Source organism: Oreochromis aureus, linkage group 13, assembly GCF_013358895.1.
Source record: "Oreochromis aureus strain Israel breed Guangdong linkage group 13, ZZ_aureus, whole genome shotgun sequence".
NCBI lineage: Eukaryota > Metazoa > Chordata > Actinopteri > Cichliformes > Cichlidae > Oreochromis > Oreochromis aureus.
Genome location: NC_052954.1, coordinates 35,364,401 through 35,379,666, shown reverse-complemented (window position 1 = coordinate 35,379,666; position 15,266 = coordinate 35,364,401). Strand labels below are relative to the sequence as shown.

General features: G+C 45.7%; 1 protein-coding gene across 1 annotated transcript; it reads left to right on the top strand.

Moving 5' to 3' along the window:
• The first annotated feature begins 2,080 nt into the window (after positions 1–2,080).
• On the top strand, positions 2,081–12,433 carry mea1 (male-enhanced antigen 1). Its single transcript, XM_031736123.2, has 4 exons — positions 2,081–2,213; positions 11,053–11,424; positions 11,496–11,604; positions 11,677–12,433. Exons 2-4 carry the CDS (start codon positions 11,065–11,067, stop codon positions 11,856–11,858), a joined length of 651 nt encoding a protein of 216 aa, XP_031591983.1. The 5' UTR covers positions 2,081–2,213; positions 11,053–11,064; the 3' UTR covers positions 11,859–12,433.
• Positions 12,434–15,266: the final 2,833 nt, after the last annotated feature.

The following is a 15,266-nucleotide window of genomic DNA, read 5'->3' as shown; positions in this document are numbered from 1 at the left end:
TCATATCTGTTATTAATCTCTGTCTCTCTTCCACAGCATGTCTTTATCCTGTTTTTCTTCTTTCACCCCAACCGGTCGCAGCAGATGGCCCCGCCCCTCCCTGAGCCTGGTTCTGCCGGAGGTTTCTTCCTGTTAAAAGGGAGTTTTTCCTTCCCACTGTCGCCAAAGTGCTTGCTCATAGGGGGTCATATGATTGTTGGGTTTTTCTCTGTGCTATCTACTGTACAATATAAAGCGCCTTGAGGCGACTTTTGTTGTGATTTGGCGCTATATAAATAAAATTGAATTGAATTGAATTCCGTCTCTTAATCTACATTGGGTTTATTCCCCGTGCTTATCATAAACATTTTCTTCATTTCTACACTAACTGCTAATAGTAATAATGATGATTTTTTTTTTGAAGAGTTTATTATTCAAAGGGATATTATTTAATTTCCAATAGTTTGGAACATGTTCTATTGACTAGCTGACCAAACTCAAAGGAGTGCCGCACGATCAGTAAATATTGATGGTTTTATTTTAACTTTATCTGTGAATTTATTTGATGTACGAGCCACAAATCTCTTCTAGATCCTCGCTTTTCCAGATGAGTCAAATATCCCGACAACTCAGCGGCAAATATAAATGATGAAGCTCAGCGGTTTCAGGATTATTACCGCGGTTCTACTCTCCTCCTAAAATTAGCTTTTTATTCAGAACGGTATCTGAAACCAAAAACCTAAAGCAACGTAAGTATTCCCTAGTCTTCCACCTCTTATTTTTTTTAATTTATTTTTTTAATACTGATACCTGGTTTGGTAACCTGACGGTGAAGAATAAGAATCGGTTGGGACTTCTGGTAAAAACTGCTAGCAAAATTTCAGGGCGCTGGCAAGATAGACTTTTGACCATTTACAATAGAAATGTGCTTAGAAAGGCTCATTCTATTATTAATTGTGTGAACCATCCACTTCACAGTGAGTTTGAGTTGAGTACCTCCGAGGAGGACTAAAAGACTCCAGGTCTCTTTTATCCCTACTGCGTCTTGTCTCCTTAATTGTCCTTGAACTTTCTATCATTATTATTGTCATTATTATTTTTTAGTATTGTTCTGTTTTATCCTGCTGCTAAACTAATTTCCCCTTGTGGGACAATAAAGAAATTGAATTGAATTGAAAAGTTCAAGTTTCCTCTTTGAATTCATAAAAATTATCGTGTATGTGTGGCTGTTGTAATCATGCATGTTCCCAGTACAAAAATACCCTCCATAGATTCAGTCATTAAATTAATCCGATCAGCGATGAAGACTAAGGTTTGTTGAATGTATGAAAATGACTTGTTCACATTACGAGTGTGTCAAACCAACAAAATGTCCCTTTTTTATAATGAAGTTGGCTCCATGTTTAAATGGTCTGATGTTGCTGACATCGCCTTCCTCCTTGACGTCACTCTGTGATTCGCCACGTCGGAGGTTTGAATCCACCGAACGGCTACCAAGAGAGACCCCGGAGCAAGGTGCCGTCCTACATTGCTCCCCGGGCGCTGGATTGGTGGCTGCCCACTGCTTCACTGAGTGAATGGGTTAAATACAGAGAGTAATAATTATTACATTATTATGATCTTTTTACATTTGGGTGGCTTGGACTTTATTCTTCTCTGCAAGAAAATCCCAATGAAACTCTCCAACTTTCATCAACAAGCGCTTCGGCTTTTTGATCTATAAACATAACTTTTCTCCACAAAGACTTTATTTTTGGAACAACTGTAACATTCTTTTTTTATTATTCTTTCTGGTTTATTATTGGTTTAATTTAATTTATTTTTTCCCCTCCCTTTTAATCTATGTTTCTATCGAGTTTGTTTAATTGTACGTACTCTTCCAGTGTCTCCTCCATGTGTTATGGTTGTCGTTATTGTTCCAGTTGAAATAAAGTTGGAGGAAAAACAAACACTGTACATGTTTTTTTTTATTATTATTATTATGGAACAGCACACAGAAAATGTATACAACTTGAACAAAATTAACATATGCCAGGGGGTGTAATTTAAAAAGTTACATACATTCAAATAATTTAAGAGACTCTCATGTTTGGACGACCTCCACTACGTACTCTGACGTCATCGCTGTTGCGTCCTTACGTACCCGGAAGTATTTGTGCGCAGTAGCGGCTGCAGCTAGCAGCGGCTAACAGTCCCCGTAGCAGCTTCGAGCGGACAGACGGAACGACAGACAGGTGAGGCTCACGTGCGACCGGCGTGTTTACGACTCTGACAAACAAAGAAGGAAACAAAGAAACAGCTGGAGGCTTCATGACAAACACACCGCGTCTGAGTCACTGTTAGCTGCTCCAGCTGTTTCATCTTTCTCTTCCTCTCTGTGTGTGTGTGTGTGTGTGTGTGTGTGTGTGTGTGTGTGTGTGTGTGTCAGCAGCAGGTAGTGTCGGTCACAGGTGACGCCTCGGGGGGCGTTCGGGTCTCTGAGCCCGGTGTATACCCGGTTAGCCTCCAGATACTAACATAGTAATCAGGTTACTCCAAATACTCTGAGTACTGCAGATCAACTACTTTGATTGGTTTAAGTAAAACAGTAAAAGACTCGGATTACCTGACTAAAGGTAATTCGATTACGCTTCAGTTACAGATTACTGAACTGAACTTAGTAGCTTTGCTAGCATGCTAGTTCTACCCAGCCCCTCTTTGGAGAAGGGCCCCCGCCATGTGATGGTCTCCTGGCAGGACCCAAGATCACGGCGCTCACTTTGGTTTGTGGCCGGGCTTTGTTCACCTGCAGCGGTGATCTTTCTCCTGTCCACCTTCAGACACACGGTGGTGGCGGTATTATGCCGTGGGACGCTGTTCTTTGGGTGGTAGCGTCCGTCTTCTTTCTCCAAACATGAGCAGCGTCTCTGTGTCCACAAAGTTTCATCTGGTCTGACCAAAGGACGCTTCAGTCTGCAGAATCTGTCTCCGGGTCGTCTTCGGCATACTTTAGTCTGACTGACTGCAGCCTCTCAGTGCGTCCCTGTGCAGGGTTCTAGTGACCGTCTTTTGTAGGCTGCCGGGGATTCCCATGATGCATTGAGTTTTTCCCTTCCAGTCACCTTTCTCACTCACTATGTGTTAATAGACCTCTCTGCATCGAATCATATCTGTTATTAATCTCTGTCTCTCTTCCACTGCATGTCTTTATCCTGTCTTCCTTCTCTCACCCCAACCAATCACAGCAGATGGCCCCGCCCCTCCCTGAGCCTGGCTCTGCCGGAGGTTTCTTCCTGTTAAAAGGGAGTTTTTCCTTCCCACTGTCGCCAAAGTGCTTGCTCATAGGGGGTCATATGATTGTTGGGTTTTTCTCTGTATTTATTATTGTGCGATCTACTGTACAATATAAAGCACCTTGAGGCGACTTCTGTTGTGATTTGGCGCTATATAAATAAAATTGAATTGAATTGAAAAGTCTTCTTTGAGACTACGATTCCCGACTTGGCTGAGTCATCCACGAGTGTCTCTGCGGTTGTTCTGGGCTCTTCAGACCCTCAACAGTTTCCTTTCAGAGTCTTTGCTTCGTTCCTCTGCCAGGCTTCTTCTGTTCTGTGTGGCTCTCTTTGAAGTTCTTCGCACTTTGAGCCGCTGCAGTGATTTTGCTCTGTGAGCTTCAGCGATTCTGTTTCTCACTTCTGGACTGGTGTTGCTCAGCGACGGCTCGAAACTTGGTGAAGTTTGTAAAGCCTCAGCTTTGAGTTCAGAGTTGAGGTTGATAAGATAAGATAAAACTTTATTAGTCCCACACGTGGGAAATTTGTTTTGTTACAGCAGAAAGTCGACAGTGCAAAGTTATATAGAAAAATAAAAAAAAACACTGGAATAAGATAAGAATAGGATACTGTACACAACTGTACACAATACAATAGAATAAAATAAAATACAAATCCTATATACACTTGAGTATAATACAACGATGCCAGAAAAGATTATTGCACTTAGTGTTATTGCATGTGTGTGGGTTTGTGTGTTTGATCAGTTAAAGTCTTTATTGTGGAGTCTTACAGCAGTGGGGAGGAAAGACCTGCGAAATCTCTCCGTCCCACACCGTAGGTGCCGCAGTCTCCCACTGAAGGAGCTGCTCAGTGCTGTCAGAGTCTCCTGCATGGGGTGGGAGATGTTGTCCAACAGGGATGACAGCTTAGCCGCCATTCTCCTGTCACTCACCACCTCCACTGGGTCCAGAGGGCATCCTAGAACAGAGCTGGCCCTTCGGATCAGCCTGTTCAGTCTCTTCCTGTCCCCGGCAGAGATGCTGCCATCCCAGCAGGCCACAGTGGTAAAGATGGCTGAGGCCACCACAGAGTCATAGAAGGTCTTCAGGAGTGGGCCCTCCACTCCAAACGACCTGAGTCTCCGCAGCAGGTACAGCCTGCTCTGCCCTTTCCTGTAGAGGGCGTCTGAGTTAGACCCCAATCAGACCAGGAGTGACATGTTTAGCCGCATGTTCTCCTTAAATTGCTGGCTGTCTGAGTGGTGTCCCAGAAACGATGTGGGCTTCATAGATAATTGGCAAACCTTCTGGAGGAAACCTGGTCTTGTTAGGAGAGACGGCATCCATCCCACTTTGGATGGAGCAGCTCTCATTTCTAGAAATATGGACAAATTTATTAAACCCCTCAAAATATGACTATCCAGAGTTGGGACCAGGAAGCAGAGTTGCAGTCTTACACGCCTCTGCAGCTTCTCTCCTCCTGCTACCCCCAAAACCCATCTCCATTGAGACTGTGTCAGCTCCCAAAAGACAAAAAAACAAACCAAAACCAGCAATAAACAACTTAAACATAAAAAATCACAAAGAAAGAACAATACAGTATCCACATCTGAACCAAAGAGTAAAACAGTGAAATGTGGATTATTAAATATTAGGTCTCTCTCCTCCAAGTCTCTGTTAGTACATGACTTAATAATTGATCAACAAATCGATTTACTCTGCCTTACAGAAACCTGGTTGCAGCAGGATGATTATGTTAGTTTAAATGAATCAACACCCCGAGTCATTCTAACTACCAGAAATCTCGAAGCACAGGCCGAGGGGCGGTGTGGCAGCAATTTTTCACACCAGCCTATTAATTAACGAAAGACCAAGACAGACTTTTAATTCATTTGAAAGCCTGATGCTTAGCCTCGTCCAACCCAGCTGTAAAACTCAGAAACCAGTCTTACTTGTTATCATCTATCGTCCACCTGGGCCTTACACAGAGTTTCTCTCTGATTTCTCAGACTTTTTATCTGATTTAGTGCTCAGCTCAGATAAAATAATTATTGTGGGTGATTTTAACATCCATGTAGATACTAAGAATGACAGCCTCAACATCGCATTTAATCTGTTATTAGACTCAATTGGCTTCTCTCAAAATGTAAAAGAACCCACCCACCACTTTAATCACACTCTAGATCTTGTTTTAACATATGGCATAGAAACTGAACATTTAACAGTGTTTCCTGAAAACCCTCTGCTGTCTGATCATTTCCTGATAACATTTACATTTACAATAATTGATTACACAGCAGTGGAGAGTAGACTTTATCAAAGTAGATGTCTTTCCGAAAGTGCTGTAACTAAGTTTAAGAATATAATCCACCCACTGTTATCATCTTCAATGCCCTGTACCAACATAGAGCAGAGCAGCTATCTGAACGCTACTCCAACAGAGGTCGATTATCTTGTTAATAATTTTACCTCCTCACTACGCACGACTCTGGATACTGTAGCTCCTGTGAAAACTAAGGCCTCAAATCCAAAGTCCCTGACTCCGTGGTATAATTCTCAAACACGTAGCCTAAAGCAGATAACTCGTAAGCTGGAGAGGAAATGGCGTGTCACAAATTTAGAGGATCATCATTTAGCCTGGAGAAATAGTTTGCTGCTTTATAAGAAAGCCCTCCGCAAAGCCAGAACATCTTACTATTCGTCACTGATTGAAGAAAATAAGAACAACCCCAGGTTTCTCTTCAGCACTGTTGCCAGGCTGACAAAAAGTCAGAGCTCTACTGAGCCAACAATCCCTTTAACGTTAACTAGTAATGACTTCATGAACTTCTTCACAAATAAAATTTTTATCATTAGAAAAAATTACCAATAATCATCCCACAGATGTAATATTATCTACAGCTACTTTTAGTACCATCAATGTTAAGTTAGACTCTTTTCTCCAATTGATCTTTCTGAGTTAACTTCAATAATTAATTCCTCCAAACCATCAACGTGTCTTTTAGACCCCATTCCTACAAAACTGCTCAAAGAAGTCCTGCCATTAATTAATGCTTCAATCTTAAATATGATCAACCTATCTCTAATAATCGGCTATGTACCACAGGCCTTCAAGGTGGCTGTAGTTAAACCTTTACTTAAAAAGCCATCTCTAGACCCAGCTGTCTTAGCTAATTATAGGCCACTCTCCAACCTTCCTTTCATATCAAAAATCCTTGAAAGAGTAGTTGTCAAACAGCTAACTGATCATCTGCAGAGGAATGGCTTATTTGAAGAGTTTCAGTCAGGTTTCAGAGCTCAGCACAGCACAGAAACAGCTTTAGTGAAGGTTACAAATGATCTTCTTATGGCCTCTGACAGTGGACTCATCTCTGTGCTTGTCCTGCTAGACCTCAGTGCTGCGTTTGATACTGTTGATCATAATATCCTATTAGAGCGATTAGAACATGCTGTAGGTATTACAGGTACTGCACTGCAGTGGTTTGTATCATATCTATCTAATAGACTCCAATTTGTACATGTAAATGGAGAGTCCTCTTCACACACTAAGGTCAATTATGGAGTTCCACAGGGTTCAGTGCTAGGACCAATTCTATTTACATTATACATGCTTCCTTAGGCAGCATCATTAGAAGACATAGCATAAATTTTCACTGCTATGCAGATGACATGCAGCTCTATCTGTCCATGAAGCCAGGTATCACAGACCAATTAGTTAAACTGCAGGAATGTCTTAAAGACATAAAGACCTGGATGGCGCGCTAACTTTCTGCTTCTTAATTCAGATCAAACTGAGGTTATTGTACTCGGCCCTGAAAATCTTAGAAATATGGTATCTAAGCAGATTCTTACTCTGGATGGCATTACCTTGGCCTCCAGTAATGCTGTGAGGAACCTTGAGTCATTTTGACCAGGACATGTCCTTCAACGCACATATTAAACAAATATGTAAGACTGCTTTCTTCCATTTGCGCAACATCTCTAAAATTAGAAATATCCTGTCTCAGAGTGATGCTGAAAAACTAGTTCATGCATTTATTACTTCCAGGCTGGACTACTGTAATTCTTTATTATCAGGATGTCCTAAAAACTCGCTGAAAAGCCTTCAGCTAATCCAAAATGCTGCAGCAAGGGTCCTGACAGGGACTAGAAAGAGAGAGCATATTTCTCCTGTTTTGGCTTCCCTTCATTGGCTTCCTGTTAAATCCAGAATTGAATTCAAAATCCTGCTCCTCACATACAAGGTCTTAAATAATCAGGCCCCATCTTATCTTAATGACCTTGTAGTACCATATCACCCTATTAGAGCACTTCGCTCTTGCACTGCAGGCCTACTTGTTGTTCCTAGAGTATTTAAAAGTAGAATGGGAGGCAGAGCCTTCAGTTTTCAGGCCCCTCTTCTGTGGAACCAACTTCCAGTTTGGATTCAGGAGACAGACACTATCTCTACTTTCAAGATTAGGCTTCAAACTTTCCTTTTGCTAAAGCATATAGTTAGGGCTGGACCAGGTGACCCTGAATCCTCCCTTAGTTATGCTGCAATAGACGTAGGCTGCCGGGATTCCCATGATGCATTGAGTTTTTCCTTCCAGTCACCTTTCTCACTCACTATGTGCTAATAGACCTCTCTGCATCGAATCATATCTGTTATTAATCTCTGTCTCTCTTCCACAGCATGTCTTTCATCCTGTTTTCCTTCTTTCACCCCAACCGGTCGCAGCAGATGGCCGCCCTCCCTGAGCCTGGTTCTGCTGGAGGTTTCTTCCTGTTAAAGGGAGTTTTCCTTCCCACTGTCGCCAAAGTGCTTGCTCATAGGGGTCATATGATTGTTGGGTTTTCTCTGTATTTATTATTGTGCTATCTACTGTACAATATAAAGCGCCTTGAGGCGACTTTTGTTGTGATTTGGCGCTATATAAATAAAATTGAATTGAATTGAATTGAATTGAGTTATGAGTCCAGTCCAGTTTATTGTTCAGATGAACACCAAGGTACCTGTAGCTGTCCACAGCCTCAATGTCCATACCTTGGATGAGCAGTGGTTGCAGTGGGGGATGTTTGTGTCTGTGGAAGTCTACCACCAGCTCCTTGGTTTTACTGGTGTTCATCTGGAGGTAGTTCAGCTGGCACCAGTCCACAAAGTCCTGAGTCAGTCCTCTGTACTCCTTGTCGTCCCCATCAGTGATGAGGCCGACTATTGCAGAGTCATCAGAGAACTTCTGCAGGAAGCACTGGGTGGAGTTGTGGGAGAAGTCTGCAGTGTAGATGGTGAAGAGGGACGGAGCCAGAACCGTTCCCTGTGGGGCCCCCGAACTGCAGACGACCCTGTCCGACACACAGCCCTGAGTCCTCACATACTGTGGTCGGTCGGTGAGGTAGTCCAAAATCCAGGTAGTGAGGTGATGGTCCACTCCAGGTTGTCCTTCAGGACTGTGGGCAGAATAGTGTTGAAGGCACTGGAAAAATCAAAGAACGTGATTCTCACAGTGCTCCCAGCGGTCTCCAGGTGAGAGAGCGAACGATGCACAAGGTGAATGACGGCATCATCCGCTCCGGTGCCAGGCTGGTAGGCAAACTGAAGTGGGTCCAGTGACGAGCTCACCAGGTGCCGAAGCTGAACCAGAACCAGGACCAGCCGCTCCAGGGTCTTCATCAGGTGGGATGTCAGAGCCACCGGCCTGTAGCTGTTGAGGTCCTTGGGGCGTGAAGTCTTTGGCACTGGTACAACACTGGAGGTTTTCCAGAGCTGTGGGACTCTCCCCAGCCTCAGGCTCAGGTTGAAGAGGTGCTCGATCACCCCACACAGTTGGTCCGCGCAGGACCTGATGACCCTTGAGCTGATGCCATCTGGACCCGCTGCCTTCTTGGCTTTGATCCTCCTCAGTTCCCTCCTAACCTGGGTGGTTGAGAGAGACAGGCTGGAGCCTTGTGTTGCGTGTGTATTGGATGCTGTTGTTGGGGGTGGGGAGGAGTGAGCAGGGTGAATAGAGGAGGTGTGAAGTGTCTGAGGTGTCAGAGGTGGAACAGTAACAGTGGGGGTGGGTGAGTCTGCAGCCGATGTTGGAGACTGCCTCATGGCTGAATCAAATCTGTTGAAGAAATGATTCAGTTCATTTGCCCACCTCACATCCCTCCCAGGCAGAGAGTTCTGATGTTTGTGGCCCGATATGGTTCTGAGGCCCCCTCAGCTCTCTCTGCACCCTTTTCAGCTCCTCCTTGTCTCTAGATTTGAAGGCCCTCCTCTTCTGCTTGGGGGCGGCTTTAATTTCTGGGGTAATCCACGGTTTGTTGTTGGAGAAACACTGCACAGTCCTGGTGGGTGCGATGTTATCCACACAGAAATGAATATAGTCGGTAATGCATGTCACAGATCACCTCCCACACAGTGGACTCAAAACAATCCTTAAGAGCCTCCTCCTCCTCCTCTGCACTGTGCGGGTGGCTGGCGGCTCCCTGCGCACTAAGGGCTCATACACAGGGACAAGGTGCACCAGGTTGTGATTAGATCTGCCCAGGGGAGGGAGAGCCGATGAACTGTATGCCTCTTCAGCATTGGCATACAGTAAGTCCAGTGTTTTATTGTCTCTGGTTGGGCAGGTCACATACTGGGTGAAGGTGGGTAGTGTGGAGTCCAGTGAGGCATGATTGAAGTCCCCTGATATTATGAGGAGGGCTCTCGGAGATTGTGTTTGCAGTCTGCTGACCACAGAGTGGAGAGAGTCACAGGCTGCATCCGCGTTGGCCGAGGGGCCAATGTCTCTGTTGCAGAGTTGTTCTTTCACAGTGATGTGCCCGGGGTTACACCATCTGTCATTCACAAACACTGCTAGTCCCCCTCCTGTCCTCTTACCGCTCTCTCTCATCCTGTCCACCCGCAGCAGCTGGAATCCCGATAGCATCACGCTCGTGTCCGGTACCAGAGTTAGTGGTGTTATCCAGGACTCCGTTAGCATCATGATGCTACATTGCCAGTATTCCCTCTGTGACCAGGTTAGCAACGTGAAGTCATCCATCTTATTGGGCAAAGATCTTACATTTCCAGTGATTACAGAAGGGAGAGATGGTCTATAACGCCTCCTTCTCGGGCGACAGCACTCCCTCCCAGCACGACACCCACATCTTTTCCTCCACAGCTCGCTGGGAATGTCGTGTCTGTCTGCCGGCAGCACCGCTGCGGGATCCAGCGCTAACAGCTGATCCCTACTGTAAACAAAGGATCCATGCGCTGGGTCCCCAGACACGGGTGAAAAAGGTGGAAAAAAACAGAGAAAGACAACCAAGACTAGCACAAAACGTTAGAACATGATTGCAGAATCTAACTGCTAAAACTTTAGTTACAAAAAATTACGAGAAAGTAAAGAGGAGATAAGAAAGAAGCTCAGAATGAGCAGAGCTGCTGTAACAGGCTGCCACGCACGGGGGGCGCCGGAAGCAAGGTTTTCAGGGGTCATCACACTGACCCTAAAGTAATTCATGCTAAAAATATATAAAATGAGAAGGAAAAATGCTGCATTTCATAATTCAGTCTCATCTGCACTTTAGCTGCTGCTAAAGTACTCTGATTACTACAGTGATAGTACTCTGATTACTGTATGGTGGCAGGTGGCAGGACAGTGGTTATCAGTGTGAAGGTTCTGAGCGCGCTCATACTGAAGGAGGCATTCGATTGGCTGTTTTCCTGAGAACTCGTTTCATTGGTTATATGTTGTAAACACTCCCTGTCATGATCATGATTGCTAATTGTTAGCATCTGTGTGTGTGAGCAGCATGATGATGTCACATTAGGCTATGCAGTCACGTGACCTGTTACCTGTCCTCAGGTGTGTCTGTGGATGGAAGTGTGCAGCTCTGTGATGGGACCAGAGCGCGTCTTACCGAGCTCCGAGGACGAGCTGGGAGAGGACGAGCGACCGACAGACGGAACGCTGCCACCGCCGCCGGGTGCCATGTGGGGTGGGGGGGATGGAGAGGAGGAGGAGGAGGCTGTGGGGGAGATGGAGCTGGATGGCGAGGAGGAGGAAGAGGAGGAAGATGGCAGTGGGGGAGGGTATTACTACCAGCCTCTGAACCAGGAGCCCGACGGCGTGAACGGCGGCCAACAGCCAGAGGACGACGAGGAGAAGCGGGGGGAGGAGACGGGGGAGGCGGCCTCCCACTCCGAGCAGCTGCAGCATGTTCAGCAGCGGATAGAGGTGAGATCTGCCCTGCGACAGGTGAGCCATGCCTCCCCTGGCACTCAGCTTACCTGCACGTCTCTCCACAGGTGATGGGGCTGCACCTCCCCGAAGCTCCGCCTCCTGACAGCGACGAGGAAGAGGACCCCGAGGGGGCAGCTGCTCAGAGGAGCCGCGCCTCCATCCCCATGGATGCAGGTGAGACACACACCTGTGACACCTGTTCAGTGACTCAAAATAAACACTGACATCACTTCCTGTAACCTGCAGATCACGTGGAGCTGGTGAAGAGGACGATGGCGGCCGTGGCGCTGCCGTCTTTGGGCGTGCCGCCGTGGGCACGGGAGATCTCCGATGACCAGTGGAAGGACATGGTGCGTGACACGTTGCAGAGCCGACAGAGTGCCGCCGCCCTGCGCCTGCCGCGCTGTGCAAACCTCCCCGGGCCCTGAACGCACCACAAGAACTACATCATCTCTGAACTCTGACTGTCCTTGAATGCACCACATAGACTTCACCGTCACCGCGGGACCCTGAACGCATCGCGACCATTCTTACAGATTAATGGACTGAACACAGCACAGCCACTTCAGGAGCCCTGGACACCTGAGCTGAGCTCACCTGTAGCTCATTATGACCACTTCAGGGCCCAAAGATAAATACAGAGCTTTGTGTTTCTCCAGAAAAATGTAATTTATTGAAGTAGTAAAGATTCTGGTGTTTCTGTTTATCACTGGATAAATAATCAGATATGTAACTAACAATAAAATTGTTTTCTAACTTTAAAATCATACAGATGTATAAATCAGTTATTGACTGCATCTGCTGATCGGTGGTAAAACATCAGTTATTGATCACTGTTTGATAACTCACGCCTGACTTATTTTGCACCTGTGTGGAAACCCCTTCCTATCTTTCCCTTTCCAAATAAAAACGTCACACCGGCGCATGGTGTAGTTTCACTGGAATATTTTTTTCTTGGCTCTGTGACGAGTTTTTAAACTGAATAAATAAAGTCCTACTTTAATGTTTGCATCAGTGTTTTATTGTGAAAAAGCACCCGTCCCCAAACTGTTTGTGACCCGCCTTAGGTCCTCAGCTGGTTTTATTCCAGCTGTGAACAGGATGTTTCTCAGAGTCAGCGTGTCCGAGAACATCAACAGGAGCTTGAACACAGCACAGGAAGGTTCCTGTGAGCAGCAGCTGGGACAGGAAGTGGGTGGATTTTTGTACCTGTGGAATAATAACAGCACCATCTGCAGAGTTTTGGGGTTATTTGAAACACTCCCTCCTTCAATTTGAGTCTGAGCGCGTGCAGAACCAGGAGGTTAACATCACACCGCCCGCTGTGATGGGGAGCTGTCGTGGGATTACATCCAATCAGATGTCAACAATGAACAGGCTACGCCCCACCAAGAGGTTCAGGTTGTTTAAATGGACGTGTTGGTCGGACTGAGTTTAGTTCAGGGACACCGCTGAAAGAAAACCAGTTTCGTCTTCACTGAGATGTTTGAGTGTTGCTGTGAGACCGGTGAGACCACCATCTTTGTAGTGCTTTTTCACTTGTGTGTGTGGGTGTGAGAGAAACACGCAGCGGGCAGGTCGACTGTACTTCAGTTTATTTCTGCTGTACATACATGAACATCTGTACAAAATCACACTTTCATACCATGTGATACTCAACCTCATTAAACATCTGTACACGATGACAGGAAGCAATGTCTCGCTGTCACATGACCCCACTCCCCCTATCAGTCACTGCTGGAGGGAAAAACAAACAGCTGTTTGTGCTAAAGATTTGGTTCGGCAGCGGATTCAAAAACATTTTTTCAGCCCTCACAAAAAACAAAAATATGACTTAAAGACTGAGTGCAGGAAAGTTTGGTTCAGCCTGGAAACTGAAGATTTCACTCCAGCAGCGAACGACTGATAGGGGGCGGGGCTATCCTAACACTGGAATGGTCTCCGATTCTGACTGACAGCTGGATCTGTGGAGGACACACCCACACGGCAGCAGGAAGAAGTGCATGAGAGATGACGAACGAAACCGGCCCACGAGAACAAACAAAGACAAGAAAGTGTGAAGGTGTGGCCTCGGTGGGGGCACGGCCATGTCCAATAGTTACAAAACAGACAGAACCGCCCACCTCCACGGATGAGGCCTTTTTTCTTTTGTTCCTCATGTTTCAAACCGTTAAACAAAAACACACGAACGGCGAGGTGGACGCGTCACAGCGCAGTAAATGTTTGGCCAATGAGACGTTTCAATACTTAAACTGAAAAACACCCAGAAACTGCTCGAGGTGCTAAATTCATACAACTGACTTCATGTCAGCCACGCCAAACAGGAAGCTGAAAACGAGCCAATCACATCGTTCCAAATCTGCTTTTACTACGAGCATCAAAACTTACACTAATTAAGTTTAGCTGTGGAGAATAAAGGATGGATCATGTGACCTCAGCAGCCAATAAGGCTACGACTCCACTGACAGAAAAATCAAACTAAAAAAAAAAAAGATTTATAAAGCAGCAAAACATGTAATAAAACAAAAAAAGTCAAAAAAATGTGAAAATTAGATTTAAAAAAGTTACAAATTTAAAACTAAAATGTAAAAAAAAAAACCCAACTCAAAATGAAGTTGTTCTTTTACATGATGACGGTGTCGTGGCCTTCCTCACGTTAACCTTTCCTCCTGTGTCCTCTTTAAGGGCCCTCCCATCTGGCACCAGTGCTGTCAATCAATAACTGATCAATAATCAGAAGCATTTGACCTTTAACCCGAGGAGCTGCTAGCTAACGCTTGAGGCGAGTTGCCCTCAGCCGGACTAAAACACAGATACACAGTGTGTGTGTGTGTGTGTGTGGGGGGGTGTCCTGATAGGATGTTTACATTCACTGTGTCTTCCACATCATCATCATCATCATCGGCCAGCTTCAGTCTGCCGGACGTACAGACTAGCAGTCGATTGGCAGAGCTAGGCTTCAGGGGTGGAGCTGTGGAATGAAGCCGCTGTTGGAGAACCAAGCGGGTCAGTGAACACATCAGCGCTGTGTTCAGGTGCAACGGGACAGAAGTGAAGGAGCTGCAGCAGCACTGCGAAGCACAGCCCACTCTGTGTCTGCTTCTCGTTTCCACGGAAACACTGGGTCAAAAATCCACCCTTTTGAGGAAAGGGCTCTACAGACAAAACTCCGCCTTGTCACGGTTCATGCTTTTATTCTGAAATGTCAGAAAGCTGTAGCTGATACCTTTTTGTTGAACTGTGAAGACGATACAGCTGCTTTTATTCTGAAAAATAGAAAATGAAAAGCATTTAGTTTGAAGCGTACAGATGCTACAGCTAATGCTCTTATTCTGAAAGACGTCCAGGCGTTTTCAGTCCTGTTTTTATTTTGCAGATAAAATTTTAGTTGATCGTTTCGGCCGACTTATTTGTTAGTGCGTTTGCGATCATCGCTGTTCTGCTGTCCTGAACCTGCGAAGATTCTGATCACTTCCTGTAAAAATAAGGAACCAGCAGACTTGCTGCTGGCTCGCTGGATAAAGCGTTCAAAGACGTTTGTAAAAGTAATGGTGAGGCGCGTGGGCAAAAAGCAGATGCAGAGACAGCAGCTGCAGATCACGTGGCTTCCTGCGGCAGGACGGGCTGTCGGCAATGCGTTGGTTTGCCCGACGTAGGTTCAGAACAAGCAGCAGCAGGAGTTAAAGCGTGGGTGGAGGCGTGGGAGTGTTAGTGCAACATGAAGCTGATGTCCAATCACGGCGGACCGCTGACACAGTTTAAACAGCAGGTGAACGGACGGAGCTTCTACAGTGTCCTACGTGTGGTCGGCCACCGGGGGGCAGAGCTGAGCCGTT

Excerpts from the sequence above, each read along its gene's own strand:
- mea1 (XM_031736123.2), top strand. The coding sequence starts at position 11,065 with ATGGAAGTGTGCAGCTCTGTGATGGGACCAGAGCGCGTCTTACCGAGC. Across the intron at positions 11,425-11,495 it reads ATGTTCAGCAGCGGATAGAG|GTGATGGGGCTGCACCTCCC; the intron begins GTGAGATCTGCC and ends GTCTCTCCACAG. Across the intron at positions 11,605-11,676 it reads CTCCATCCCCATGGATGCAG|ATCACGTGGAGCTGGTGAAG; the intron begins GTGAGACACACA and ends TGTAACCTGCAG.